Source organism: Bos taurus, chromosome 24 (genome assembly GCF_002263795.3).
Source record: "Bos taurus isolate L1 Dominette 01449 registration number 42190680 breed Hereford chromosome 24, ARS-UCD2.0, whole genome shotgun sequence".
NCBI lineage: Eukaryota > Metazoa > Chordata > Mammalia > Artiodactyla > Bovidae > Bos > Bos taurus.
In genome coordinates this window covers 61,728,684-61,756,178 of record NC_037351.1, presented here as the reverse complement: position 1 = coordinate 61,756,178, position 27,495 = coordinate 61,728,684, and the positions used below count along the sequence as shown (strand labels likewise).

Genomic DNA, 27,495 nt, shown 5'->3' with positions numbered 1-27,495 from the left:
TTATTCTTACTTCTGTTTATTCTACATCAATCCTCCCCGCAAAAAAACATTTTGTCAGTGGTTGGCTTGGTTCTATTTCAAAATAGAAAATCCAACTTTCATGGGAAAAAGCAAGTCTTGTAATTCAATAATACTTGATTTTCAACAGCATAAAAGGAATTCAATACTGAGCCTTCAGAGCAAAAAGAAAGTTGAACCTATTTACAACAAAGCCGGTGGGTTGGAAGGGTGGTGAAGGAGTTCTGCCGTCCTTTCGAATGCAAACCTTCCAGCCGCCCTCTTTCTGCAGTGAATTAACACTTGAACTTGTGACACAGGTAACTTCTCATAAACATCTTTAAAAACATACTATTATTGTGCGTTACCAACTAGCTATCCACAGTAACTGAACCAGTAGACGCCGAGAAACATACGCACCGAGGCAGCAGGAGCATTTTCAGTTGCCCGCCCAACAGCATTAAGCTCCTCCCCCGTCCCACTAAATCACAGCAATCACGCAAGTCCCTTCAACACCGGCAGCATTCTTTTACTGCCTACTGTGAGAGTTCGGGTGCATTTAAGTCCCTGGTGGTCAGACATCCACAAGCTTGAATTTCCTGCCAGTGGTCTCTTGCCAACCCAGCAACAGGTGGGCGTTCTATCAAAAGTGAAAGTGCTTTTTTTTTAAGTTAGCTTAAATTATTTATTCTGCAGCAACCTGTTACATCTTTTCGTTGCTGTTGTTGTTGACCTTTATTGAGATATACTTGATATAAATCATTGTACCAGTTTAAGGAGTACAATCGGAAAAGGCAGTGGCACCCCACTCCAGTACTCTTGCCTGGAAAATCCCATGGACGGAGGAGCCTCGTAGGCTGCAGTCCATGCGGTCGCTAGGAGTCGGGCATGACTGAGCGACTTCACTTTCACTTTTCACTTTCATGCATTGGAGAAGGAAATGGCAAACCACTCCAGTGTTCTTGCCTGGAGAATCCCAGGGACGGGGGAGCCTGGTGGGCTGCTATCTATGGGGTCGCACAGAGTCCGACACAACTGAAGCGACTTAGCATAGCATAGCATAGCAAGGAGTACAATGTAATGATTGAATATTTCTAATATATTACGAAATGGCCACTGCAGTAAAGTGAGTTAACGTATCGATCACCTCACCCACTTACAACTTTGCATGTGTGTGGTGAGAACTTTTAAGATCTACCCTCTTAGCAACTTTCAAATATAGGATATGGTATTGTTAACTAGTGGATACCAAGCGGGGAAGGGCTGGGGTGGGAGGAATTAGGAGATTAGAACTGACACATGTACACTGTGGATAATGTGTATAAAACAGACAAGTGACGGGACCTGCTGCACAGCACCGGGAACTCTACGTAGCCCACCGTGCTGTTCTACGGCGAACTTTTACTGAGACCTGAACTTCCCACCGAGGCGCTGCCCTTGGTTACCACAGGTCCAACTCGCCAAAATTCCACCAAGTCCCGAAAACAAAGTCTTTTCGTAAGCAGGAGACACGCTCATTTGGCAGCAAAACCTGGTATTTTGGGCAGCCTAGTGTCTTTGCTCTGTGCCAGTATTTTACATTCTATGGCAGACATATTAAGGTGTTGATTTATAGGGTGCTGTTCCAGTTTCTGTCAGTGGAATTCCATAGCATACAGTATATGCAACATATTGTCTTTCTAAAATCCCCCCAAAGTCAGACTTCGAAGGAAAAATTGGTCCCTTTTGTTCAGCATACAGAGCTGTGGATGTACTGTCCCCAAGCCTCATTCATGCCAGGAAAGCTTTGCAGCGCCCATGTCCCAGGAAAAAGAGGATGTTAGAACATTCTGCATCCCAGAGAGGGAAGGCTAAGCTTTGGTAATAAAAATCCTCTAGATCCTCCTTAGAGGAATTTTCTTTGAGAAAGACTGTGTTCCTGCCAATAACCCTGGATTGTCTGACAAATAATGAACACGAATTTTTTTCTCTAAGGTGATTCCTTAAAGCACCATCTTCTAAGGGAGTGGGAGGGAAAATTTAAAAAAAAAAAGGATTGGAAAAAGGGTCTATTAGGGTGAGTACCAGTGGCTTCCTGACCCAGCAGTATTAACAATTTATTGTGTTTAGAAAATAATTGTCTAGATGCAGAGTCAGCAGAGAAGTTGGGTGGGACTTAACCCGGGCTCTGCCACTTAAGGAGAACAGAACTTGCCAAAGAAAACGATGTTTCGAGTTTTGTTGTGCCTGATGATATAAATAAAGGGGTGGTCAGCATTGAACTCATCCTTGTGTTGCAGGATCCGTGACCCTGGCACCTCTATGGAATCCCCACCATCTTCAGTTATTTCTAAGGACACTCTGTGAATGACATTTGAGACGGCCACTCCCTTCGTCTCTGACATCCCAGAGAAATCAGAGGTATCCTCATTAAAGATGTTTTTCAGCCCTAAGTTTTCCAGACTAGCCTTGGGATCAATCATCTTTTCCACCTTAAATTTTGGAATGGAGAGTTTGACTTTGGCATTGGCCATCATGCTGGGATTTGTCCACTGCAGGAGCGTCTCTGAGTTGAGTTGTTTTTCAACCTGAGGGACAAAAAGCAGAGGAAATTATTTTTTTTATTTCCAACTGTAAAAGATCCTGCTCGAGTAAAAGCATACAGTGTCACTGAGGGCCTGATTTGGAAGTAGTACAGATGGTCCATCAAAGACAGAACCGACTCTGCAGTTTTGGTGTGTGATGAGGTTCTCTTAAAAATGGCCACCAAGCCACCCACCATCATTCTCCCATACACCTTATGACAATGGTCCCTTCGCTCTGAAATTTATGAGAGCATTTCTTTTAACTATAGAGGAGATCTATAGGGATGAATCCATGGTTTATGATGATGCATGGATAATGGTGAAATAAATATAAAATTAGAAAACTGTTTATGCATTGTATTTACGGAAAGCTTATTTTAATTCCTCCACTAGGAAACCTAGAATATTCGTGCCCTAGGCATAGCATCAAATTTAATAAACTAAAGCTAAAGTTACCCTTTTTAAAATGAGAATTTGAACTGTCTAGGGTCATTCTTTAAGACCATAGGTGATGAATGCATCCATTTCAGTTGGTTATTTTTAAAATGCTGCTGCTGCTGCTAAGTCACTTCAGTCGTGTCCGACTCTGTGCAACCCCATAGACGGCAGCCCACCAGGCTCCCCTGTCCCTGGGATTCTCCAGGCAAGAACACTGGAGTGGGTTGCCATTTCCTTCTCCAATGCATGAAAGTGGAAAGTTGAAGTGAAGTAGCTCAGTCGTGTCGGACCCTTTGCGACCCCATGAACTGCAGCCTACCAGGCTCCTCCGTCCATGGGATTTTCCAGGCAAGAGTACTGGAGTGGGGTGCTATTGCCTTCTCCAATTTTTAAAATGAGAGATATGCAATGATGCATAAAATGATTTAGTCATAAAATTCTTCATTGAGCAAATCTTAAATTGCTCCTTGCCCTTCCAATCTCTGCACTGGCTAGAGGAGAAATGCATGTACAACAGAGAATAATATCTTGACTACATGAGGCAATCTGCACTGAAGTTACTCATATGAAACCTATAAAAATCAGGGAGATGACAAGGTCACAAACTGATCACCAACTTTATTTCTAATGGGGGAGGGAACCATTGGACTCTCTTGCTAATCTATGATAAGTATTCTTCACGGATACTGTTTCATTTAAGACAAATTATTAAGACCAAAGCTTCCCAGGTGGTGCAGTGGTTAAAGAACCTGCCTGCCAATGCAGGAGATGCAAGAGATGCCAGTTCAATCCCTGGGTCAGGAAGAGCCCCTGGAGAAGAAAATGGCAGCCCACTCTAATATTCTTGCCTAAGAAATCCCATGGAGAGAGGAACCTGGTGGGCTATAAAAAGGAGAGAGAAGAATAAACAGAAGGAAAATGGAGACAGGAATTATGATTCATACAGTTCATACAGTAACAGATAAAACATAATGAGAACCAAAGTAGCAGGGAGGCTGAGACCAAGCTGGCCCATCCGCCGAGTCAGGGAGTAACTGAGCAGCCCGAAATAGAAGTGAATCCTAGGTTCCTCAAAGAGGCACTACTCGGGGCTCAGCTGGTGAAGAATCCGCCGGCAATGCGGGAGACCTGCGTTCGATCCCTGGGAGGAGGTGATCCGCTGGAGAAGAACATGACAACCCACTCCAGTCTTCTTGCCTGGAGAATCCCATGGACAGAGGAGCCTGGTGAGCCTGGTCTATGGGGTCATAGCGAGTCGGACACGACTGAGTGACTAAGCAGAGCGCAGCACAGCCTGGAGTTCAGAACGTTAAGAGCACAGATTCCAATCTCCTGGGCTCACATTCCGATTCTACATCCCCCACACGGGTTTGTACCATGTACCTAGCCCTCTGTGCCTGCGTCCCCTGGTAAACTCAGTACTCAGGGTAACAGTTTCTAACTCCTGCGACTGCCGTGAGAATTAGATGACCAGTGCGTGTGTGAACTTACAGTTCCTGGCACATTGTAAGTACCAAATAAATATTAGCTGTTTTAATATTGAGGAGAAAAACCCCCAAAGAACCCTGAAACCATTGGAGACCATTGGGCAAGGTTACCGGGCGCCCTCCCGCAGCCCCACAAGGCCGCCCACGCGTCTCCTGGTGCCAGTGCGCCTGCGTGCTGCATCCTGCCGCCCTCCTCACCTGCTCCAGGCCCGTGGGCCCATCCTCCACGTCCTTGGGTAGCAGGATGAGCATGCTCAGGTGCTTGTTCTGAAAGGGAAGCTCTATGATCTTACAGTTGACACCATCGATGTGGCCCATACAGAACGTGGCCTCCATATTCATCATCTGCACTGGTTTGGTGTCTGTCTGTAAAAGGAGAAGAAATTTGCTCTGCCTGCTTTTCACACACACACACGCGCACACACACACACAATGTGTATATATATACACACACAGAGCACATAAATTTGTTCCTAATATAGCTTCAAGTCGTTATGTCTTAAAGCGGCCACAGGGGGATCCACACTGACAGAGACGGTCCTGTCAAGAGTTTATGACTTCCGCTGAGAAGTTATTCATGTGCTTTATAACTACAGGAACTATACATAACATAATTCTGTATTTGCAAATATAAAACTTTAAAAATAAGATGGAATGACTGGAAACACAAGCAAACATTAACTTGGGCTTTACAGATGCCTGTAATTACAAGATCTTTTAAGCATTGCTGGTGGAGCTCACTTGAAAGTTGATTCCAGCGCAAACCCGCATATCCATTTACACAGCTTTTCCTCATGAAATGCCTGTTATGGAGGAGGCAGCATAGAGCAGAGCAAAACCACGCTCACCTACTCCTCTGTCTGCCTGTGGTTTTCGTCACCCCTCCCCATCCCCTCTTCTTGCTCCGATCTGATTAGACATGAGGACCTCGGGTTTTGGTCTCACATGTGACATAAACAGATGCCGTGACGTTCAGTGAGTCACTGCACCCTCCCTGGGTCTCAGTTTCTCTGTCAGCAGCATGAGGGAACTGGAGGTCTCAGGATGGCCATCCCTCTGGGGGAAGGTGGGAGGCGGGAGTGGGGAGCTGCCGAGGGGAGGGGGCTACACAGGACAGGGCAACTCTGGCTACGCTTTTCCTTTAAAATATCTGAAATGAGGCAAAATATAAAGATTTTACAAAGGTGGTTGTTGGTTCATTGGTGCTTGTTATATTATCCTCCATAATTTACTGTACACTTGAAATATTTCCTAATTTTAAAAATTAAGAATGATTACAAATAAAATTATCTCAAAATCCTTTATAGCTCCTATCACACAGTCCTTCTCTCCAGGCAGCATCCTTTTTCTCTGTGTCCCCATTAATATCTGACCTTGTGTCTCTGCCACAGAGGTGACTCATTTTCTAAAGAAAAATTAATTCATAAGAGGGAGTAAAGACTGATAGTAATTTAGTGCAACTCATTGTCTGGGTTTATACCTCTCACGCAATATTTGCCTGTTTTCTGAATCTCTCTGGGGAGAAATTTCAAACATCAAGTCTGCAGAAATAATAGAACAGTGAAGTTCTTATCTGGCGTCTTCAACAGTGAGCTAAACCTCAACAGTGAGCTAAACCTCAACAGTGAGTTCAACCTCAACAGTGAGCTCAACCTCAACAGTGAGCTCAACCTCAACAGTGAGCTCAACCTCAACAGTGAGCTAAACCTCAACAGTGAGCTAAACCTTAACAGTGAGCTAACCTTAACAGTGAGCTAACCTTAACAGTGAGCTAAACCTCAACAGTGAGCTAAACCTCAACAGTGAGCTCAACCTCAACAGTGAGCTCAACCTCAACAGTGAGCTCAACCTCAACAGTGAGCTCAACCTCAACAGTGAGCTAAACCTCAACAGTGAGCTAAACCTCAACAGTGAGCTCAACCTCAACAGTGAGCTCAACCTCAACAGTGAGCTCAACCTCAACAGTGAGCTCAACCTTAACAGTGAGCTAAACCTCAACAGTGAGCTAAACCTTAACAGTGAGCTAAACCTCAACAGTGAGCTAAACCTCAACAGTGAGCTAAACCTTAACAGTGAGCTCAACCTCAACAGTGAGCTAAACCTTAACAGTGAGCTAAACCTTACCCGGAGCTATTTTCAAGCAAACTAGACCTTACTTGTTTTACTGTTTCTATATATACCCATTTTAACACTTGTCACAGTGTTAGAAATATGTGTGTAAGACTTCCCTGGTGGATAACAATCCATCTGACAACGTAGAGGACACGGGTTTGATCCCTGGCCCAGGAAGATCCCACATACCGTGGAGCAACTAAGCCCTCACGCTGCATCTCCTGTGCCCATGCTCTAGAGCCTGTGAACTCCTGAGTCCCTGCACTGCAGCTACTGGAGCCCGAGGGCCCAGAGCCTGTGCTCCACGGAGAGGAGCCCGCAGTGAGGAGACTGTGCACCCGGAGAAAGCCCGAGGGCAGCACCAAAGACCCAGGACGACCGAACTAGCTAAGTAGCGGCGTGTGCAGCCAAAAGGAGGAGATACTGCAGAAAAGAAATGTGTGTGCACGCAGCAGCCCCGCCCCATCCAGACGACAGTCAGAGCAGGAACCACGTCCTACACCTTGGCATATCCCAGCACGGAAGAACTGCTCACTAAACATTCAGCTGTTATTAAATAATTGAAGACTTTGCCTCTATATATAACCAAAAAAAAATTATGGTTTTTTAAAAAATACTACTTTTGGAATTAACTGGTAATTCTTCCATTTGTCTAAAAATCTCCATTAGTTTAGATTACTAATAGTTTCTGAATTCACAAAAACTGTGATCACCAAAAACTGTCATCCATTTCATTTTTCAGCACTGACTGTGGAAACAATAATCCCTCTTTCTAAAATATAAATTAAGACATGTCTCTGAAAATAAGACTAAGTAACGACCATCCCAGAAAATACAGCGTGTGTGTGTGTGTGTGTGGGTGTGTGCACCTTTGTCAGAAGAGGTATTATACTAAACTTTTAATAATATCACTGCATCAACTCAGTCTAGCCCTTAAAAGACATGAGACCAAAGGACACGGGAAAAGTTTTAGTAGCATCGCCCGAAAGTTTGGGAGCTGACAGAAGCACCTCACAGGAAACATAACAACCTGTGCCTTCAAAAGCAGGGTGTAGCCCCACGCAGCCTTGAATGGTGTTTTATTTGATGAACCTCTGAGAGATCAATGGCATTTTAAATCCCTATTAATTCTCTTTCTAGAGTCCAAGACTCCAGGATGCTGATCCAACCAAGCTTTATGATTTAATAATAAGAATAAAGGAACTGCACACATTCTACCCACCTCTGTAAAACACTCATTAACAAATGTGAAAACACAGACCTGAGCCTGAGCAGCACAAGAGTTCATGGTGAACTCACTCACTATTGCAGGATTCTGATGACTTTCTGGGCTGGCCCTGCAGCTGGTATGAGAAGCACCATTAGCAACATCAACTCAATGGACATGAGTTTGAGCAAACTCCAGGAGATGGTGAAGGACAGGGAAGCCTGGGGCACTGCAGTCCACGGGGTTGCAAAGAGTCGGACGACTGAGCGACTAAACAGCAGCAGCTGTAGGCTCTAGAGAGACCTGAAAACCGGAGTCAATCACAGGGCTCCAGGGTAAATGAGCTTCCTTCCACTACATCGCTGACCGACAGACAGTTCTGAACCTGTGTTCTTATCACAAGCCAGATTCCATCGAACGAAACCAAATCACACCGTCCTATACATTTCTGGAGTTTCCCAGGTCCTCTACCTGATCTCAGAAGGAGAGCAGTGAGCGGTCCTGAAGAGAGAGCTTAGTTCCCTGCCCAGGAATTAAACCTGGGTAACCCAGCTGAAAACCAAGAGTCCTCGCCACTAGACCACCAGGGGCTCGAGGCTGGAAGAAACGTAGGCCTGGCTCTTGCCCCTGTTTGAAAGCAAGACTGTTTCAGGGAGGCAAAAACTATAAGAACAGGTACAAAGTTTATTATTAGAGACGCACTGCAACGCATGGTGAGCAAACAGGACAACGGTCTGTCTATCTACCGCAGAAGCAGAGCGGAGATGCACACCCGGAGAGAGAGGGCACCGGCCGCCTCTCCAAGGAGGGGCGTGCGGTGAGTCAGAAGCCGGGCAGAGACCCCCCGGAGACGTCCTGAGTGAGGAGTGCGCGGTGAGGAGGTGACGCCAGTCAGTCACGCGCGACAGTCCCCCCATCTTTGTTTACCTTTGGCCAATTACCTTGTTTCTTTCTTCACACCTGACCGGGCCATGGACCCTCCCCAAGATGCATGCACAACTTTTCTTCTAAAACAGATCCCACCGCAGAGGTCTATGGGTGTGTGTCCACACTTATTATGGGGTGAGGTCCCCTCCCTATTCGACCCCCAAGAAGCCTCCCTGCACACGTGCAGACAGGGAAGACTTCCTCGGCCTCAGGAGTGGGCATCGTATCTCTGCTGTAGCAGAGCTCAGCTTTTGCCACCACCTTTGTCCTTGGGAGTGTCTGGGGGAGAACAAAAGCTCAGTTTTACTCCACGTGACAAACACCAGGCACCCAGCCCAGAGGCCCACCGTCTCCCACCTCATAACGAAACAATCAGTTTTCCAGTCTCAGGTCTATGACTTCTTATTCACTCAGTAGTATTAAAACTATACTTCCCTATAATGCAGGTTTGTAATTCTTCTCCATAATGACTCCTAGCCCTGGAGATGAGTAAGATATGCTTTCTCCTTCACGGTCAGCAAGCACCTCAAAGCGCTTTCTAAATTAAAATATCAAACCATGTACTTTACGGCTAACCGATGAGAAGTGAGATCACAGAGGAGTTTATTAACCTGGAATAAGATTCCCAAATGGTTATGTTTCGTGATGATACAAAGACCTCTGACGTTGGGATTTAGTGTGTTTCTTTTCTTTTCCTTTCTTATTAATGGCCCCGAATATCTGTAGCTATTTTCTAGTTGGTGATTTAGATTTAACCACTATGTTATAAGGACTTCCCTGGTGGCTCAGATGGTAAAGAATCTGCCTGCCATGCAGGAGACCTGAGATCGATCCCTGGGTCAGGAAGATCCCCTGGAGAAGGGAATGAAAACCCACTCCAGTATTCTTGCCTGGAGAATCCCATGGACAGAGGAGCCTGGTGGGCTACAGTCCATGGGGTCACAAAAGAGTTGGTCACAACTGAGAGACTAACCACACACTGTATTATAAGCTCAGTAAAATCTTACTCAGACCCTAAGGACATCCCAGAAAAAGAATGAGAGTCTCTGGATTATGGAGTTTTTTCTACACTTACCCCCTGGCTGTTGTCTTGGGAAAAGATAACCTTTTGTGCCTTAACTGTCCTCATTGGAGTGAATTCCCAGGGTCCCTTGCGTGGCTGTGATTTTTTTCAGACCTACAGCTGGGACCCTGTCTGCTGCATGCAGCCCACGTACCTGGTTGATTCTGAAAGGGCATTCTTTGGTTTCTGACTCAGGAAATTTCTTCATCCACTTTCCAACAAAGTAGGCAGCATTAACCACAAGGATTTTGGTCTGGTCATTCACACTGTTGTCAGCTAAAATGTTCTCAAAGTGGCCTGCAAACAATTTTAGGAAACCACAAATTGCACAGGGTTATTCTCCCAAACCACCTCTGATGTCCGCGTGCAAGTCCACTCACTGGCTAGAGCCACACCTGTAATGTGGCTCGGCAGCCCAGCCCATCTCGTTTCAAAAGGATCCCTTCTCTCCTTCCATCCCGCCACACCCAGCCTTTCCAAGAGACCTGGGGAGGAGGGTGACAGGGAGCAGGGGAGGAAGGAGGAAAGCCACCGCCGTGGCATCTCTACCGCGCCGAGGAAGGTCGTGCCGGACACTCAGGCGTGGTGCCCTGCACATCTCCCCCCTTTACAGATGAGGAAGCTGAGGCTCCCTGTTAAGTCCCTTGTCCAAGACGATGCATGAGCAATGGGGAATTCAGGATTCAAAGCCAGTTCTTTGTGACGCCAAAGCCTGTGCTCATGGGGAAAAAAAAAATGCCAGAAACCTTATTTTCTACCCAGCCCTGCACTCAGTACTGTCCCGAGTCCCATCTCACTTCCGTCACGATGATCCTGGAGGGCAAAGGTCATCACCCCCATTTCACAGATGAGGACACTGAGGCTCAGAGAGGCCGTGTGGCTCTCCAGGTTCACTCAGCGGCCAAGCACATTCGATGCCTGGACAAAGCTCTCCTCTTTACCCCGGAGCTCCCACCCCTCCTCCTCAAATTGCCCTGTTGCCAGCGTGTCTGCATCCAGGTCAGCTGTAATCACCACCATCGGCTCCATGACAACTGCAACCACCATGGAGCTCAAACCCTCAACAGACGAAACAGTTCGATGGTGACAAACGCTTAATAAAGTCTTTGCTTTTGAATAGCATTGATGTTTTTGCAAAAGATTTTTCTTTGCCTAATCTCTTAGATCTTCTCACCATGGCTCAGACCCCCTTCCAGGCTGTGGCCAGTTGTGCAGGGACCTGCACGGGTTTCGTTGCCATCTTCAAATTCTCAATGCAGTTTTTAACCAAAGGCCCTGTGTTTTCGTTTTGCACTGGACCTGCAAATTTTGTAGCCCATCCTGCCAGTTCTAGGTGATGGGCTGACTACGTAACAGCATCACTGAAGAAGGAGGGAGCTAGTTAATGGTGGTGTGTGTGTGTGTGTGTGTGCGTGTGTGTTAGTCACTCAGGCATGTCCGACTCTTCACGATCCCATGGACCGTAGCCCACCAGACTCCCCCTCTGTCCATGGGATTTCCCAGGAAAGAATACTGGAATGAGGAGCTGTTTCCTTCTCTAGCGGATCTTCCTAACCCAGAGATCGAACCAGGGTTTCCTGCACTGCAGGCAGATTCTTTACTGACTAAGCCACCAGGAAGCCCAAATGTAGTGGTCAAGTGCATTAACTTAAACATCAAGCTTCTGATTTCAAATTCAGAAGTTTTTTCACTTAACTACCTTGTCCAGTAAAAAATGCAAACTTCTGAAGATTTTAAAATGGAGGTTGCTGAAGAGAAATTCAACTTGTTAACAATTTTAAAACCAAAACTGTTACACATTAATTTAAATGGGAGCTCTTCTTCAGGTATGCATTTTAAAATTGTGCCTAACCTGGTGGATGTGAGAGTTGGACTGTGAAGAAAGCTGAGCACCGAAGAATTGATGCTTTTGAACTGTGGTGTTGGACAAGACTCTTGAGAGTTCCTTGGACTGCAAGGAGATCCAACTAGTCCATTCTGAAGGACATCAGCCCTGGGATTTCTTTGAAAGGACTGATGCTAAAGCTAAACCTCCAGTACTTTGGCCACCTCATGCGAAGAGTTGACTCATTGGAAAAGACTCTGATGCTGGGAGGGATTGGGGGCAGGAGGAGAAGGGGACGACAGAGGATGAGATGGCTGGATGGCATCACTGACTCGATGGACGTGAATCTGAGTGAACTCCGGGAGTTGGTGATGGACAGGGAGGCTTGGCATGCTGCGATTCATGGGGTCGCAAAGAGTCGGACACGACTGAGTGACTGAACTGAACTGAACCTGGTATTTCCTAGACCAGATCTTTCTTTATATACAAAGTCAAAGAAAGTTCATTTCAATAACAAATATGTATCAATGTACACATTTGTGTGTGGGCATACTATGGGCTTCCCAGATGACTCAGTGGTCAGCAACCCACCTACAGATGCAGGAGACGTGGGTTTGATCCCTGGGTTGGAAAGGTCCCCTGGAGGAGAAAATGGCAACCTACTCCAGTATTCTTGTCTGGAAAATCCCAGGGATAGAAGCTACAGTTCTGGCAGGCTACAGTTCATGGGTCGCAAAAGAGTCAGACACAACTTAGCAACTAAATAACAAGTCCGTATCAACAAGAGTCGGACACAGCTGAAGTGACTCAGCACACACATAGACAACACATGCCCCACTGTACAGTAAACTCAGACTCCAATCCAAATCCCTCCGTTGATAATGGCAGTGTCTGGGTTTAAATCTAGGCTTGAATGACTCCCAGCCCACGTCCTCCCCAGGCTGAGCCTGTGGTTACAGCCGCGGCTCTGTCACTCCTGAGTCAGAGTGCCCAGGGGGCCACCTCACGGCCTTGGGTCTCTGCTACGGAAACACGTCCCTCCCCAGATTCCGGGGAGCACAAAGCACCCGAAAAGCCCGCGAGGCTCTGTGTCCCCCCAGATCTCTCCTTGTGTCCTGGGGCAGCGAGGACGAGAACACCGATTTGAACCCAAATTCATCTGAGCTCCAATTCCTTCTTAGCGAGGAAGACAACTCACAGAGAATTTTCGTGGAGGGAGGAGCTAGGAAAAGGAGAGGCCTCAGGGAAGCGCTGAGTAAGAGGCAGGAGCTGTGCTGCTAGAGACCCAGGACCTGGGCTGTCGACCGGGATAGAGGTTTGAGACAGGTTCCACCGTGGTGGTCTGTCTTGTTCCACTTTTCCAACACGTCTTTTTGACGACCTAAGGCCTTTCCATGCTTTTTTCCTTAATAAATTTGTAGAATCTGAGCTGAAAGTAGCTTGGAGGATAATCAGTTTGCAGTCCAAGCCCTTCATTTCCTGATTGAAAAACCAGACTCAGAATCCGCCCCGAGCTGTCCTTTGTTAGAGGCACAGCTGGGGCTCTAGGAGGGCTTGTGGCAGCCTGTCAGGGAGCAAGACAAGGCTCCCCTGGAATTCCACCAACTCGTGACCTGAGGCAGGAGACGCCCAGAAACCCGCATGGTTGAAACGGCTTGGTGCACAAGAGTTAGGCTCGTGTACTGAAAACATTCAAAGAACCCTCCAGATGTTCAAGTTTATACTTAGCAGACTCATGAGAAGACGCAGTCTATTTACTTAGTGATTTATAGCAGAATGAGTAAAGGATACTTGCCATCTGTGAGTTCCTTGATTGAGTTGTTGATCTGACCTTTCGTTTCTTCCAATTTATCTTTGAAATCAACGGTCTCCATCTCTTTTGCATAGGGTCTCTTGGTGGAGCTGATGAACTCCTAAAAAACATCCAATTCATAAAATCACAAAGTCCTTAAAGTCTGTAGTCAAACCATTGTGCCCTTATACAATTCTAGCACAAGGACTTCTAAATTCTATTACTATGGATGCCCTTTCAAAATCTGTCACACAATATAAATTGAAACTTCAAGGAAAAATCAATGAATTTTCTTTGTATTGCTTCATTTGTTCAATTCTAAGACAATACAAGTATTAAATGCCTCCATCAATTTCTTTCTTTGGGGGAGAAAAGAAAAATTATGTTAAAGGCACACAATTATATGAATTCCAATTTCAGAAATGCAAAAATGTACATTTATATATGATGTTTTAGAATGGAAGAAATGCACAGAAAAGAGAACTCGATGAGAAGAAAACTCTAACCCACACTGAAATAAAGATTATGAAGATGCTTGGTCCAAAGACCAAGATGGGCAGCATCACCTGGACCTTGTTACAAACGCAGAATCTCAGGGCTTCCCTGGTGGTCCATGCGCCCAGTGCAGAGGATCCGGGTTCGATCCCTGGTCAGGGAACTAGACTGCATATGCAGCAACTAAGACCCAGTGCAGCCAAATAAATCAAAAAATATTTAGGAAAAATGCAGAATCTCAGGCCCCCCCAGACCTACTGAATCAGAATCTGAGTTTTAACAAGATTCCCCGAGGACTCACCTGCACATTAAAGTCTGAAAGAGTGCTGCAAAGAGCAGAGCAGTGTTTCTAATTATGTTTCTAACTATAACGCTTGTTAAAACTGCAAAAGCCTAAATCCATCCCTGCTGATCTTGATTCAAGTGACCCAAAGCTGAGGATACACATTTTCAGCACCAGGCAGTTGTGATGCAACTGGCGCTCCACAGACCACACCTGTTTGTACTGTTATTAGTAAATCTGTAGATGACATACAACCCGCAGAAGCAATGGAAAGCACTCTTAAAAAGTTGCTTGCAACTCCTGGTTGAAATAATTCGAAATGTTGAATGGAAGTTCAACCAAACTAAACACAGATTGATTAAATGCCATGTCACTTTACTTCTGAATACAGGACTCCCTGGATTTTTTTCAGAGCAGTCAGAACCTTAGCCAGTTGGATTCTCTTCACTGCAACCCAACCTTGGGACTGAGTTACCATTTACTGACAGAGCTTAGAACATTCCAGAGACCTTGCAAGAGGAAGGGCCTCCACTGTCTTCACCGCCAGCATCAAAATGCATTTAAGTATCTTTAAGGACCACCTAGGGAGTTTTTTAAATGTTTTCATTCTTGGGCCCCAACTCACATCTCAATATTTCTTTAATTCCCCCAGGTTATTTTGGAAGAAGAAGGCTGTGTGTGTGTGTCTTTAAGCAACAAAAACAAACTCACAACAGTATCTAGTGATCTACATCCCCAAAAGATCCTTGCCAGAATACAAACATTTATTTGAAGATAGTAAAACTAAGGCAAAATATTTAACTGGTAGTCCACCTTTTAGATTTGGAAAGCTTGAAATTCTGACCATCCAAACGCAAACTGAACTCGATTTTACTAAAGCAGAGAATGAACATCTCTGTAGTTGAGGAAGTTGGCTGCATGTTTCAAGTGAAGATTTTTAAAATATTATGATTCACTCTGGATCAAATTTAAGGATATTTCAGTGTTCTTTATATGATTCCTCCAAGAAACTCCTAAAATTACCACCACTGCCTTGGATACCCACCTGACCAGCCTGGCAAAACAAACAAAATGGTCTGTGACTGACGAAAACTGTCACTTTGCACAGTTATTATTTTCCTTACTGATTTTGGGAAACATCAGACGAATACTGTGTGCATGAACAAGCAAGGTAAAGAAATTGAAATTTTCCCAGGTCACCTGCCCTGACGCTGAAGGAGAAAGAGGTTTAAATCATGGGCTGTCTTACATCTATAGAGACGCATTTGTTAGAGAGTTAATAACCCCATTTTCCACCTCTCTCAGTGAGGAAGCTAAGAGAAAGGGTGGGGTGTGTGGGTGTTTGAGAGTGAAAAAAGGAAGCTCATGGCTCCTCTGTATTTTAAGTTAAAATATGTAACTGCAATTGATTCCCACTGTATTCAACCTCTCCCCTGGGATTAATTTATTTTAAATAAACCATAAATGAGCATCTAGAAAAAGTCGTTGGTCTAACCATGAGAAAACGTCACCCCTGGTAAACAGCTGAATCTTGCTAATTCCACTGAGCCACTTACTGTAGAAAGATTCAGAGATTTTTCTACGTAGAGCCGTTTGATTAATTTCAGGGAGTAAAAGGAACTCAGCTTGTTGACATCCGATGTTACTGTTTGAAATCCAAAGGGCACATCTTTGACATTTTCAAAATGAAGGACCTGTGAAGAAAAAAATCCCCATCACCCATTAAGCACTGCCTGCTCCCGTGGCGGAGGACACATGGCGATGGCCAGCCTCCTGGGGACGGGGCCTGACCATCTGACACAGAGACCACGGTGCTCTGTGGTTCCCAGAGAGCAAGGCTGCTCAACCTTAGCGCTGCTGGCAGTTCAGACAGGATAATTCCAGGGGGAGGGGCGCAGGGGGCAGTGCTATGGCACCCCGGAACCCTGGATGCCAGGGCATGCCTTCTTCCACTTGTGGCAACAGAAGTGTCCCCGGTCACTGCTGAATGTCCCTGAGAAGGTGAGAGAGGGAAGGTGCAGACTGTCCCCAGCTGAGAAACACCAGCATAAAGGTACTCTTCTCTCGATTTAACTATAAAGAAAATTTGCCCCTTCTTCAGAATGATGCCTCTATGCTTTTTTCCAAACTTGGAAAAGATGGAAGTAGGTTAAAATTTCTACCCAATTCAGAGACAAGAAGAGAGAAATTAATGCCAAGAGACAATCACTAGGCAAGTATCAGATTCCAGGATACAGGAGTCTCCAGAGTTCCTTCAGTGTCCTAACTAGTGCCAAATGGGCTGATGGCGTCATTTAAGGTAGGCAGCTCTGTGCCAACCGTGGCCTACGGTTTAGTAGTCCGGCCTTTCACCCCAGCCTGTACCTACTAGAAACGTCTTGCCCAGCTTTCAGAACTTCACTCTCTGCTCTGCAAAATGGACTGACAACGCCTAGTTGTCTAAATTGCCGTGAGGATTACAGACACTATCTGTAAAACACCTAGAATATTATATGGATTCAAAATGTTAATAATTATTTTTATAGTAATAAGCCACTTAAAATCAGGATGCTATTTTCTGGAAGTCTTAAAACCTTTTATTTTATTCGTAACTTTTTTGTTCCAACCAATAACCCAGCCTCTTTTCACCTCCATGGTGCCCAAAACATGACATCAGGATAAGGTGCTTCTCTCCACATCCTGACCCATAATAACCGAGTCCTGATGCCACACCTCGGGTGACATCACTTATGGGCACACTGCACCCGTGAGTCACACAGCCTCAGTCCTGCAGGGTCAAACTGGCTGGTCCAAAGTGGTACATTACTGTTACGCCTATTGACAGGCAAACAGACCAGAAAGTTAAGAACCCAAGCACCCACTGTAGGAGAACAATAGCAGGCGCAGTACCAGAAATGCTCTTTTCCATCTCTTCTCTAATGGTAGGTGAGGCGTGAGGAAAGGGAGATGGGGTAGGGATGGTGCGGTGGGAGAAAGAGGGATGAAAAGATGAAGCTCCTCTCCCCACAAAGGAAGTGTCCTTTTCAAGTCCCACTCAATTTCAAGTGTAAATTCTCCATTGAAATAAGCATGGGTACATTCTATCTATCCAGTAAGGATATAGAATAGGGCAGAATATACTATAGAGTAGAATATAGTGGAGTCTGCATCTTAATATACAGCATGATGCTTTAATAAATTCTGTGCATAAGACAGAGGGTTTAGATATCACTCTTCCTGGTTGGGGTATTCGCAGTGGAACATTAACGAACATCCTTTTGATTGACACTTACATTCTAACAGGTAGAAAGATGTCATGTGACTTGTCAAACGCCACTTGTTAGTGGAAATGCTTTTGATTGTCTAGTTAATCCCCGGGTTCTCCCCCGCAACACAGTGCCTGTTCTAAACGTGGGTGGCAGGCCAGATAAATGAGCTTTCACATTTAAAAAGTAAATTGAGAGAGTGCTAGAAGTGGCAAAATACTCAGCCCTGAGCCAATCTGACCACAGAGCCTCACTGCCTTTCCCCAGGCACCACCGGTGCGTCTTGATTACTCTCTTCCACTCAAAGCAGAGGCAAGCTGCGGGCCTTACCTGTCCAATTTCATCTGCTGTGTCCCCTTTGGCACCGACTTGAGCAAGTGACAGAGAGGTGGACAGACAGATGGGAGAGAAGAGGATGTTGTCCGCCGGCTCCTTTTCACACAGCTGTTTGTACAGGTCAACTGCAAAGGCCGAGTTTGCCAGTCGCAGGGCCTCCATTGTGGGCCTGGAATAAAGGACAAGGGAGAGGTTATTTCTAAAGCACCTTTCAAGTGCCCTCAACTGCATCCGGCAGCGCAGTAAGAATCCTAGTCAAAGTCATGGGCTAGGGTAGAGGAGAGGCAAGAACTTCCTGTAAATGCAAATCTAAAGCCAGTGGTGATGCAACTCCTGCCCGCACGTCCTGAGGTCTGAGTGTCCAGATGTGAGGTCCTCTCTCTGGACAGCTCTGCCCTGAACCTCTGAATCCAGGCCCATTCGGCTACAGTGACCACTGTCAGGAGTGCGATTAGTGTGACTAATTAGATTAACGGTCAGTCGGGACACCTCTTCTCTGCATGGAGTCAGGACAGTCGTCAACACTGATGAAAATTCAGTTTATTTATCTATATTGTTTCAATTAGGATTTAGGTTAAACCATATAAAACTGAATTTTTTGTAGATTTCAAAAACAGTCAAGTCACAGCAATTCTGTGTGATTCCAGTTAAAGAGAGAGAGGGCAGCTTCAGCTAAAACTATGGAGCCCAGGGCTCATAAAGAATCCCCCTGCAATGCAGCAGACCCAGGTTCAGTTCCTGGGTGGGGAAGATCCCCTGTAGAGGGGAATGGCAACCCACTCCAGTATTCTTGCCTGGAGAATCCCATGGACAGAGGAGCCTGATGGGCTACATTGGGTCTCCGAAAGAGTCGGACACGACTGAGGGACTAAATAACAACCAAAGTGGAAACAGCAGCAGTGGGTCTCCTCTGGTCTTGCCTGAGAACTCATTATTCTGAAGCAGAGCTTCTCCAGGCGGAGCCTACAGATCCCCTGGCAGCCCGAAGATCCTTTCAATGGGTCCATGAGGTTGAAACTCCTTTCATAATAGTACTTAGACATCACCTTCCTTTCACTCTTAATCTCTTACAAATACACGGTGGAGTTTTCCAGAGACTATGGTGGTGGTGGTGGTCGTTTAGTCGCTCAGTCGTCTATGAAGCCAAATGTTAGAGAGATTTGCGGAAACGAAAAATGATGTTACTCTTCTCTTTGTATGACTTCACTTTAGGAAACAGTTATTTTTCATAAAAGTACGTTATCCATGTTACTATGTAATGGTTCCATTATTGTTAATGAGTTTTTAAAATAGTTCAGAATTTTTTCAGCTTTAATTTCTAACTTAATATCAATAGATATAAGCAACATGAAAAAAAACCTCTTTGGGATTCTCAGTTATTTTTAAGCGTGTAAAGGGATCTGGAGGCTAAAGCCTGACAACTGCTGTGCTAATGAAAGGCCTGCCTATCCTCTAGCCCTAGTGCAGCAGATACTGACTGATGAAGCCTGAAGGCTCCTGGGTAAATCCAGCGGTCAGGGCATAGTCCCTTCTAGAAGCCAAGCTGAGCTGCATGAACCCTCCGCTCTGCCTGACCCCAGGATAGCATGTAGGGGGCATCATTACCCCTGGATGACCATCCCACGGATCAAGGTTTGAAGCATTCCCCCAAAGGCACTCAAGCACTGTGCAGTCGTGTATTCAGACAGCAAGAGCGAATGTGGCACTGAAGGCCCTCGGGTCGGAAGTGCTCCTTGGCCTCAGACGAAGCATCACCACTCGAGACAGGGCTTCCGTCAATCAGGAGCCAATGCATTAGAATCGAATGCACGAACAGGATCTCAACTTTGTACCTCATCCCTGAACAGAATTTCAAAATGCCAAGACAAGAGACTAAGATCAAGGAACGTGCCCCTGGTCTTCAAACAGTTCTTCAGAATTCTCCCTTTTATGAGACATGTGGCTTGTGTGTAGGACAGACTTTAAAAGATCATAATAAATCTCAGTCACAAGTTTACTAGCAAAAAAAAAAAAACTTTTCTGTTGCCCCATTCATGCTCACTGATCTTCTCCAGTGACTGCTTTCTCCCATGCCCGATAAGTACAGCCAAGTGACCTCCGCGTTTCCATTATGAACCTATGATAATGTAACCTGGGGCTTCCCTGGTGATCCAGCGACTAAGATTCCGAGCTCCCAATGCAGGGGGCCCGGGTTTGGTCTCTGGTCAGGGATCTAGATCTCACATGTGGCAAGTAAAACCAAATGCAGCCAAATAAATAAATAAAAATAGACATTAAAAACGTTAAAAAAAAAAAAAAAAGTAACCTGAAGTCAGGCCAGGGACCTTACATTTCTTTAAGGCCTAGTACCTTACTCTCTCTCCTCTGGGGAAGGCGGGGGCCGTGATAGGAGAGTGAGTTCTCGGGGAAAGGGGACCCCCAGGAGGAGGGCAGAGGGCAGTGAGACAAACAGAAGCACGCGTCCCTCACAGGGAGATTACAGGGTCTGGGGAATCCCAAACTTTCAGGACAAGAAGCCCGGCTTCTTCCAACAGTGGATTTAACAACAATACTGAGCTTATCTGTGACTAAAATTCAACAGGAGCTATTTCTCTGACAAATGGAAAAGGCTAAATGAGCTATTTCTTCACCCAGCAGAGAAACCTAAACCCAAATGCCTGCAAACTTCTCAAACAGTTGAAGCCCTATCCACACAAATAACAATATGAAAACACACCAACTACACAAGTAGTTCTTCCAGGCATGTATTTCCAACCAGCTAAGAGAAGAAATCTGAATAATTTTGCATCATTTATAACAAACTTTAAAGCTTGATGTCTTTTGTGTGTTTAAAGCCTTGGAGTAATCTGCTGAGGAAGTTTGACTGCAAACATCTAAATGTGGATCCCACGAGTGGATCAAAGGGTGAGGACTGAAGCATCTTTCATTCACTCATTATAACATTATGGGATCTATTTCTTTTTTTTTTTTTTTTTTCTTTTTTTTGGGTGTGGGATCTATTTCATCCAAATGGCTCCAAGCGAATACAAGGTCATGGTGGCTTTAAGCTCAGTTAATTATACAACATAGTTAGCACTGTGTTGCGATCCAAGGCTTAGATTCAGTCCCTGTTGGAGAATGTAAATCAGGACTCACTTAACATCTAAGCTGGCCACAGAGACAAGTAATCAGTCAAGTGTTGCCTGATAAACTGATCAGTTGCTTGGTAATCAGCTCCAAGTGGCCTAAAAGCACTGTGAAGCCTTCTGTTCTGAGATGGCTCGAGGGAAGAGTTTGGCCACAGACAATGGCTACCTCCTTGTGCTGCAAGTTGAAGCATTTCAACAAATCTCAGCAACTTTAGCAAAGTATGCGCAAGAAAATGGGTCAGGTTCCTAAGCAGACCATTTTGCAAGCGCAAATGCTATAAAAATTAGAACTACCATATGGCCCAGCAATCACATTACTGGGCATATACCCTGAGAAAACCATAATTCAAAAACAGACATGTACGCCAATGTCCGTTGCAGCACTATTTATTAATACAATAGCCAGGACATGGAAGCAACTTAAAAGTCTATCAACAGATGAATGGGTAAAGAAGATGTGGTACATATATACAATAGAATATTACTCAGCCATAAAAAGGAACAAAACTGAATCATTTGTAGAGACGTGGATGGACCCAGAGTCTGTCATACAGAGTGAAGTAAGTCAGAAAGAGAAAAACAAGTATCGTATATTAACATAAGTGTGTGAAATCATGTATGATGAAATCTAGATTCATCTGGTACAAATCAATCTAGTTCCAGGCGGGAATAGAGATACAGAGAGAGAAGCAATGTGTGGACAAGGTGCAGGGTATTGGGGGGCAGGCAGGATGAACGGGGAGATTAAGTTTAACATAAACACACTACCATGGGTAAAATAGATAGGGTAAGAACCTGCTGAATCACACTGGGAGCTCAGCCAGGGGCTCTGAGGGATCCAGAGGGCTGGAATTGGGGGAGAGGGATGGGAGGGAGGCCCAAGAGGGAGGCGATACGCACAGCAGAAACTTATACAACTTTGTAAAGCAATTATACTCCAGTTAAAAAAAAAAATTAAAACATCAAACCAAAAAGAAAATTATGGATACAGGAAGAGAGATTAGCAATTTCTACATTGTAAATTTATACATTGAGTGACCTGGTCAGAGTGCTAAAGTCTCCGCAGAGTCTTCATTCTGTTATTCCATTATTACAGAGATAATGTCTTTCATTTTCTTGAAAACCTAATGATTAGAACAAGTAAGGAGAATTTCATTTACAGTTTCAACATGGAAGACACTACATCTTTAGTCACTTAAAAGTTTAAAAGACATTTGTATTTAATCAGAGAAACTGAGAGAGAAGTTAAAATAGTAATGCAAATACAGTAAACAACAAAACGTTCTAAGAATTTCATTGTAAAGTGGCTGTTTTGTTTTTATTATTTGCAATACGTCCTAAAGTCATAAACGTTTAAAGGCAGACAAGATCCCGGTTTAGACTTAATCTGGCCCCACCTCTTCATTTTAAAGGTGAGGGAAGGGAGGGGCACAGAGATACAGCATTCTCCCCGGCCTCCTCCCACGCAGGGAGTGAGAGTGGTCAGACCAGACCCGGCACTCACTTCTGAGCTCCTGGTTCCCAACCACGCCCATCACCTTCCTTCTCAGTAACTGTGTCTTTGCTGACATTTGCTTACTCAGGAGCCTTTAGAGTTCCGAAAACCCTCCGTGTCTTGGACTCCCCTTTTAGAGACATCAAGATACCTTACATGTTTTCTTCTTCTTCTTTTTTTTTTTTTACTTACATGATTTCTTTCTTTTTAATCAAAACAAAACTTCCCCCCTGATTTTCCTACTGGAAGAAACTCTTGTTCTCTACCGTTAGTGTTGCAAACTATCAACACTACACTGCTTTCATTTAATAAGTATCAACTGAGCACCTAACAGGGTGTGTCAGCACCGCGCTAGACATGAACAAATCAGGTGTCCGCCTCCGAAGAGCTGACGCCTAATGGCATGATAGGTCTGTAGGCGTGATGGGTGTTTTGACCGGGGGCACAAGTTACCATGCAGCTCTTAGGCGAGACAGTGCACTCCTAGTGGAAATCTCAGCGAGGCCTCCTCGGAGACAGTGACATCTGATAAGGCACACTAAAGGGGGGCTCCCGAAGAACAAGGAGGATGAGCCATGCACCCAGGTGGACCAGAGAGAACTGAGAGTTCAGAGACCGCAGTGAAAGGAGTCCTGAACGAATGGAGACGCACGCACTGGGTGTGAGGCCAGGCAGGGAACTCGCTTCTCCAGACTCACATCAGAGATGGCAGTGAAAGGAGTCCTGAACGAACAGAGACTGGCGCACTGGGGTGTGAGGCCAGGCAGGGAACTCGCTTCTTCAGACTCACATCAGAGATGGCAATGAAAGGAGTCCTGAACGAACAGAGACTGGCGCACTGGGGTGTGAGGCCAGGCAGGGAACTCGCTTCTCCAGACTCACAGCTGCTCATCGGCCCCTGCACGATTTCTAACACTTCTAATGCATCTAAGCCAATATTCCCCCAGACTTTTCATCTGTAGACCATCTGGGTGAGATAAAGGTTCTTTCGGGGAGACAGTCCTTAGGCAACGCCTTGAGAAGTTTTGCCTATTGCAACAACTATAATGGAATGTCTAGAAACACAGTATCAGGACTTCCCTGGTGGTCCAGTGGTTAAGACTCCAAGCTCCCAAGGCAGGGACACAGGTTCAATCCCTGGGCAGGGAACTAAGATCCCATATGCCACACAGTGTGGCTAAAAAATACATAAAAAATAAAAACATGGTCTCTGCTGTTGGCTTTCCAACCTCACAAGGAAAAAAGTCAGAGCCAGATTAAGAAAATAGGAGATCTCACAGCTTCTTCCATGTGAAAGAATAGTGTGAGTCTGAATGAAATGAGTAAGTAACCTGAAAAGCGCTTTGTTAGCAGGAAAGAACAACATGACTCTCAGTGGTAAGGTCGAACGCTTGATTTCCGATGGAGAGGAGCCTCTGCTTCTCGAAGATATCCTGAACCATCACATTTGCTCCCACCTGTTTAGAAGCCTGATCTTTACCGCCGAGCCATCTGTCTGCTGCCTAACCATGAACTAGAGCCAGACTCGCCACATCAGGATGACCAAGACTGCCGAGACTTCACACCCTCAAGCTGAACCCGCAAACCAGAGGGACTGGTTTGCGGAACTCAGGTGCTAGGAAGCAAACGTATAAACCTGCCAACTCGTATGGAGAATCCTTTCCTCGGACAAGCTTCCATCTCCACGCCCACCCAGGAGCCATCAAACACTTACATGTACCTAAGGGTACTTACATGTACCTAAGGACACTTACATGTACCTAAGGATACTTACATATACCTAAGGATACTTACATAAACCTAAGGACACTTACATGTACCTAAGGACACTTACATATACCTAAGGACACTTACATATACCTAAGGATACTTACATAAACCTAAGGGTACTTACATGTACCTAAGGACACTTACATAAACCTAAGGACACTTACATGTACCTAAGGATACTTACATATACCTAAGGATACTTACATAAACCTAAGGACACTTACATGTACCTAAGGACACTTACATGTACCTAAGGATACTTACATAAACCTAAGGACACTTACATGTACCTAAGGATACTTACATAAACCTAAGGACACTTACATGTACCTAAGGATACTTACATATACCTAAGGATACTTACATAAACCTAAGGATACTTACATAAACCTAAGGACACTTACATATACCTAAGGATACTTACATAAACCTAAGGATACTTACATAAACCTAAGGATACTTACATAAACCTAAGGACACTTACATATACCTAAGGATACTTACATAAACCTAAGGATACTTACATACACCTAAGGACACTTACATAAACCTAAGGGACTAAGGTTTGGATGCACCCAGTTCCGTTCAAATCCTCTTCCATGACGTAGGGGTGACAGAGGTGTTAAGAAAATTCCTGGTGGGACTTCCCTGGCTGTCCAGTGGTTAAGACTCTGCACTTCAAATACAAGGGCCATGGGTTCAATCCCTGCTCTGAAAACGAAAATCCCACACGCCAAAGGGCGTGGCCAAAAAAATGAAAAGAAAATTCATGGTGACCTGGAAACGACCACGAGCTGTGAGTTTGACGGCTTGGATTCCACTTCGTCCTGCCCTGTATCCGCTGAGGGACTCACAAGACAGGGGATGGGGACCTGAAGGATGTATCAGAACCCCCAGTTCTATTCATCTGAGCCTGAACAGCCTGGCCTGTTAACCGCTCTTTAGTGTGACAGGCTTAAAGAAAACCATCAACACAGTAGCTTCCCTGAGGAAGAAACTATGAGCCAACTTGTTCGAAAAGTCGCCCAAGAACACACGCTGGAAATGTGTGATTTGCTTCAAGTATCTTGAAACCCAGATAGGGAGAGAGACTACTTCCAGCCCTGAAGAACGCAGGTGCAAATAAACGGACAGCAACTGGATGCTTTAAAATGCGCAGAAAAGTGATTCCGAGGTCTGAACCTCACCGCTCAGCGCCAGCCAGGAAGGCGGCCAGACGCTCCTGTGCTTCCCCGCGTCCTCAGGTTAGGGCGCCACACCGTCTCTGGAACCAGCGCCGCAAAACACTGAGCTCCAAAGCAGGGCTGAAAACGTCCTCAGAATCCCCCGTAGATCACTCTTTCCCGCCCGCTCCCCTCCCCATTTACACCAAAACCTCCCGGCCGTGCCATTCCTGCATATTCTGACCTTGTACGTGGCATGCCTGGCTCCCAAAGGACCGGGCGCGGCAAACGCTGCTCTTGCAGGGCTGATGGCCACGCGCAGCTGACAGCCCAGCCGCGAAAGACTCGGTTCTGCCCACTCTGTACCATTGCAAATCATCTCAAAGAGCTATATTCTTTTAAGACTTGCCCAAAACAGGGACACCACCAAGCCCTGCTACCTGCGCTTTGCTTACCTGAAGTTACAGCGGTCCAGGGAAAAGGAAAGCCAGATGCAGACAGACCTGGACGTGAGAGCAGCTCTGCTGGGAGAGGCGACTCACCTGAACTCGCCCGCGGCCACGCCCACCGGGCCCCGCCCCGCCCACCGGGCCCCGCCCCGCCCACTTCTGCGCCTGCTCTTCTGGCTCCCGCCTCTTGGCAGCTTGTCCACAATTGAAAAGAATGATTCAGACTGAAGTTGCTGTTGTCTGCACAGCTTCTGAAGGCCTCCAACGTGCTCAGGCAGGACGAGACTGTCGGTGGATCCTCCCTGAGGCTGAAAACATGCATACACACAGAAGGGCACCCTAGTAGGCCACGTGGGGCCGGAAGGTGACATATTACATAAAATAGAAGGAGTATGTGATGGTTCTGACAATTCATACTCTTCAAATATGGTGATGCCACAGAAAGTACTCTCACCTCCATAGCTCATTCTGCTAGATGCCAGAAAAGAGAAAAGTAATTACACACAAAAAAACAATCTATGAATACATTCTACTCAGCAAAATATGTAATACCAGATTGGGAGAAACTGTTGACGGGCCTCCCGATGAAATATGGCAATTAGGATTACCCATCTTTGCTAGGAAATCTCTTTGTGTTTTCCAGAGTTTTCTTGCTTTCAGGCAGCTCCTTTTTTTGCTGGGAGCTACTCCCTTCCTAACTGAATCTGTTCTCAGGAAAGGACCTAAATCTGAGCCAATTACTTATCTGCTATGCTCATTTGATGTTCTGTTGTTCATTTACCACGTTATCTCATAATCTTCTATTTTACTGTACAATCTCCTCTATCTCACTATGAGAATCTTGAAGTAAGGACCAAGCCTCATTCATTTTTGTAATGCCAACACTTGGTATGGTCTTGACAGATGTGCAGTCAGCTAACGCTCGTTGGCTATATGAATGAGAGTGACGAAGAGTGACTAATAGCTTCCCTTCTCCCCACGCCCTGGGCGTTTTATTATGAACCAGGTCAAAGTCATAAACTAAATGAGTTGAACTCTGAAAGTAGAATTTCAGGCATCAGGGGAACTAGTAGAGGCAACAAGGTCATCAGAGAGTGATGCTGGCCAGCTACCCCTGGAAAATGACACCATTCAGCTGTAGTGGGGAAATGTGGGTTTAAGAGTCAAATCATAAATTTGGAAAATGACTCTATCTTACCATTCATCGTCTGAGAAACCCTAGGCAAAGTGCTTAATCTCGCTAGCCTCAGTTTCCTCACCTGTAAAATGAGACACACGGCACATGAACAGACGGTAAATAAGAAGTGTCTGGCTCAGAGCACGTGGTGGTGATCAGCACTTGGCCTATTAGGCAGGCGCGGTCTCGGGGAATAATCATAATGACCACAGGCTGGTGCAGGGCATCCACATTTAGGCTACCACGGAAACTTACCAGTGCCTGCAGCCTGTCTGCTCTGTTGCTGTTGTTTACTTGCTTCAGTCACGTCCGGCCGTTTGTGACCCCATGAACTGTAGGCCACCAGGCTCCTCTGTCCATGGGATTTCCCAGGCAAGAATACTGGAGTGAGTTGCCATTCCCTTCTCCAAGGGATCTTCCCAACTCACGGATCAAACCCATGTCTCCTTCATTGGCAGGCATGTTCTTTATCACTGAACCACCAGGGAAACCCCCCTGCTTGCTACTGTGACCCAAAGGTTTGAAGAGACTTGCATTTAAAT

At 45.5% G+C, this 27,495-nt stretch overlaps 1 protein-coding gene across 3 annotated transcripts; it reads right to left on the bottom strand.

Annotated features, from left to right (window-relative positions):
* SERPINB5 (serpin family B member 5) lies at positions 1-25,854 on the bottom strand. Of its 3 annotated transcripts, none has more exons than XM_005224214.5 (7): positions 25,783-25,854; positions 17,766-17,940; positions 15,747-15,884; positions 13,416-13,533; positions 9,950-10,092; positions 4,685-4,852; positions 1-2,564 (listed from the first exon to the last, which is right to left on the bottom strand). In XM_005224214.5, exons 2-7 carry the CDS (start codon positions 17,931-17,933, stop codon positions 2,172-2,174), a joined length of 1,128 nt encoding a protein of 375 aa, XP_005224271.1. In that variant the 5' UTR covers positions 17,934-17,940; positions 25,783-25,854; the 3' UTR covers positions 1-2,171.
* Between the last annotated feature and the right edge of the window lie 1,641 nt (positions 25,855-27,495).